Source organism: Buceros rhinoceros, unplaced genomic scaffold, assembly GCF_000710305.1.
Source record: "Buceros rhinoceros silvestris isolate BGI_N320 unplaced genomic scaffold, ASM71030v1 scaffold28396, whole genome shotgun sequence".
Taxonomy (NCBI): Eukaryota; Metazoa; Chordata; class Aves; order Bucerotiformes; family Bucerotidae; genus Buceros; species Buceros rhinoceros.
Window position 1 is genome coordinate 421 of NW_010419728.1, and position 507 is coordinate 927.

The 507-nt window shown below is 60.4% G+C and overlaps 1 protein-coding gene across 1 annotated transcript in view; it reads left to right on the plus strand.

The window, feature by feature from the left end:
* The window catches only part of LOC104496001 (myomegalin-like), a 15,694-nt gene that overhangs the window by 202 nt on the left and 14,985 nt on the right, over positions 1-507 (plus strand). The window contains exon 2 of the mRNA XM_010139058.1: positions 1-502. This exon is cut by the window's left edge and continues 14 nt beyond it. Within this exon, the coding sequence (XP_010137360.1) occupies positions 1-502 (502 nt within the window). The remainder of the gene's footprint in view (positions 503-507) is intronic.

A 507-nucleotide genomic window follows, 5' to 3' on the forward strand; every position in this document is an offset into this window, starting at 1 on the left:
GGATCTTCCACACAGCGGCCAAGCTGAACCTCCAGGTGCTGCTCTCCCACGTCCTGGGCAGGGAGCTGTGCCGGGATGGCAAATCCGAGTTCGCTTGCAGCAAGTGTGCCTTCATGCTGGACCGCATCTACAGGTTCGACACTGTCATCGCCCGCATCGAAGCCCTCTCCATCGAGCGCCTGCAGAAACTGCTGCTGGAGAAAGACCGCCTCAAGTTCTGCATTGCAAGCATGTACCGCAGGAACAACGAAGACTCCAGCGCCGATGACAGAGCTGGGGATGGGACTGTGGACCTCTCTAACCTGCCCGATGTGCGGTACGCTGCCCTCCTTCAGGAGGACTTTGCTTACTCTGGGTACGAATATTGGACGGATCAAGAAGAGCACAGCTTGGAGCCGCACAGCTGCCATGCTTCAGAGGGAGCGAGCAACCGCCCGCGGCGCTGCCGTGGCTGTGCCGCGCTGCGGGTGGCTGATGCCGACTACGAAGCGATCTGCAAAGTGACGC